This window comes from Artemia sp. Qi Xiang Cuo, chromosome 8 (genome assembly GCF_049724085.1).
Source record: "Artemia sp. Qi Xiang Cuo chromosome 8, ASM4972408v1, whole genome shotgun sequence".
NCBI classification, from domain to species: Eukaryota; Metazoa; Arthropoda; class Branchiopoda; order Anostraca; family Artemiidae; genus Artemia; species Artemia sp. Qi Xiang Cuo.
The window spans coordinates 38,207,128-38,209,379 of record NC_142801.1 but is presented as its reverse complement, the minus strand read 5'-3'; the positions used below and the strand labels follow the sequence as shown (position 1 = coordinate 38,209,379).

Sequence of the window (2,252 nt, the reverse complement as noted above, 5' to 3'; positions counted from 1 at the left end):
TTTGCCATAGAGGTGTTTTCAGTGCCAAGAGTACGGTCACGCTGCTAAGGACTGTAAAAACGCTACTCGCTGTTCTCGTTGCATTGGCAATCATGCTAACAATAAAAATAGACCCTGCAATGCTGCGCTGAAGTGTGCTATCTGTAAGCAGACAGACCATCCGTGCTTCAGTGTTAAGTGCTCCGTAGCCAGAAAGATCATGGTGAAGCCATGATTAATTCTAAACTAGAAGTGTCCTCGTGGAGTCTGAACGGCTGTGTAGTCAATAAACTTCCACTGATTAAAAGCTTGATGTATTGCAACGACGTTTTGTGTCTACAAGAACATTTCCTTTCAGCTGACTCGCTTTCCCTGTTAAAATTAAATGACAAAACTAGCCTTTACGGGGTGCCAGCTAAGAATTCGCGCAGAGAAAGACTTTCCGGCGGACTGGCGATGCTAATCAGTTCTCACCTTTCGGCATCAGTATTTGTCGAGACCGAGTGTTTTCTTGGCATAAAAGTTGTAAATCTGATAGTAAATTGCTGCTACTTACCAACTGATTACAAGAACTTGGCTTCCGAAGAAAATTTCTCCCGTGCAACAATAAAGCTTGCTAAATCTTTGCAGCAGTGTGCTTATGCATCTCATTGTATTATCCTCACCGGGGAGGTGAACTGGGACCTCTCAGTACCAGATCACTCAATATCACAAATACTTCTGTGTACTTACTTACTTACTTACTTAGGTCCCGGCCATCCTCGTGGGACGTTTTGGGGCCACTTTTCTTGCTAGTTCATGCGTTAGAGCTTGGTACGTTGCTCTATCTGGGGCGATACGTGACATCTGGGCTATCTTGACATTGTCGAAGTGGAAGTTCTCCATCCATCGTTTTGTGGTCCGCCTCGTGGACGAAGAACATGGAGAGATTCTTCAAGGGCAATTTTCGGGAGGCGGCTTGGCTCCATTCGCTCTACGTGGCCAAACCAGCTCAGTTGTTGCTCCTTGATTTTACTTAGAATGGTTTCAGTGGACTGGAGCCTTTGGCGTACTTCCTCATTCGTGATTCGGTCAGTATATTTGATCTAGTAATGCGACGGAGGCATCTCATCTCGAAAGCTAGAAGTTTTCTTTCGTCTTTGGTTTTCAGAGTCCATGTTTTGCATCCATAAATAACTATGGGGATTACTAAACTGTTGAATAGGCGCATTTTGAGTTTGTTGGCTAGGTGGTTGCTTTTTCAGAGCTTTGCTAGTCTTTGGAAGCTAGAGCTAGCAAGTGCAAGTCGACGTTTCATGTCAGAGCTATGGCCATTATCTGAGGAGAGTAGGCTACCAAGGTACAGGAAGTGGTCAACTGTTTCAACCTGTCTCCTGCCTATGGTGATCTCATCTGTGATCCATGGTTTTTCATTGGGAGTTTTTCGTCCGAGGACGTCGTTCACTGTCTCGATGATTGCTGATGTGGCCTGCTCTGTCAGGGCGTCTATCTCATTAGAGGTGGTCAAGGGAGAATTATTTGCTAGGATCTTTCGAAATTTTTCAGGTAGAGTGGAAGTGTAGGTTTGCCTTTTTTCGGGATCCTGCAGTAGATCCACCCTGAATCTTGTGATTTTTGTTGCTTTTTGCAGTTTTCTCATTCTTGGTTTGAACCCTGACATGAGGAGAGTTTGGTCAGAGTCGAAGACTTCTCCAGGTAATGCTACTGTGTTTAGTACAGAAGACTTCCAGTGCTTCGATATTAGCATATAATCAATCATGTTTTCGATTTTTCCGTCTAGGGATCTCCAGGTCACTTTACGTCGATGGCGGTGTTTGAACATTGTATTCGTTACGAATAGCTCGTTTTCTTGGCAGAAGTCCAGTAATCGTTCACTTCTTGCATTGAGTTTACCGTGACCAAAAGGCCCCATTATATCGGACCGACCGGTATTATCCGTGCCTACTATAGCGTTAAAATCCCCCATGACGATCAGTACGTCTTTCTTATGGATTTGGTCGATGATGCTTTGTAGTGTGAAATAGAATTTTTCACATTGTTCCTCACTTCTGACAAAGTCTGGGGCATAGACTTGGATGACAGAGATATTCTTGGCAGCTCCCTTCAGTCGTAAGACGGTTATTCTTTCTGAGACTGGGGTGAAAGAAATTAGAGATTTTTTGGCAGTTGGTGATACGAAGAGTCCTACACCTTGTCGATGAACTCCACCCTTGCGGCCGGACAAGAAGAGGAAGGCTCAAGAGAGGTTTTCTTCTCTTGCTCGGGGGAGGTGC

The 2,252-nt window shown here is 44.6% G+C and overlaps 1 protein-coding gene across 1 annotated transcript; it reads right to left on the bottom strand.

Moving 5' to 3' along the window:
- Positions 1-1,219: 1,219 nt before the first annotated feature.
- Positions 1,220-1,891, bottom strand: LOC148949377 (uncharacterized). The gene has a single exon (XM_089092691.1). The coding sequence runs from the start codon at positions 1,889-1,891 to the stop codon at positions 1,220-1,222; it is 672 nt and encodes a 223-aa protein (XP_088948817.1).
- Between the last annotated feature and the right edge of the window lie 361 nt (positions 1,892-2,252).

Excerpts from the sequence above, each read along its gene's own strand:
- LOC148949377 (XM_089092691.1), bottom strand. The coding sequence starts at position 1,891 with ATGGGGCCTTTTGGTCACGGTAAACTCAATGCAAGAAGTGAACGATTA.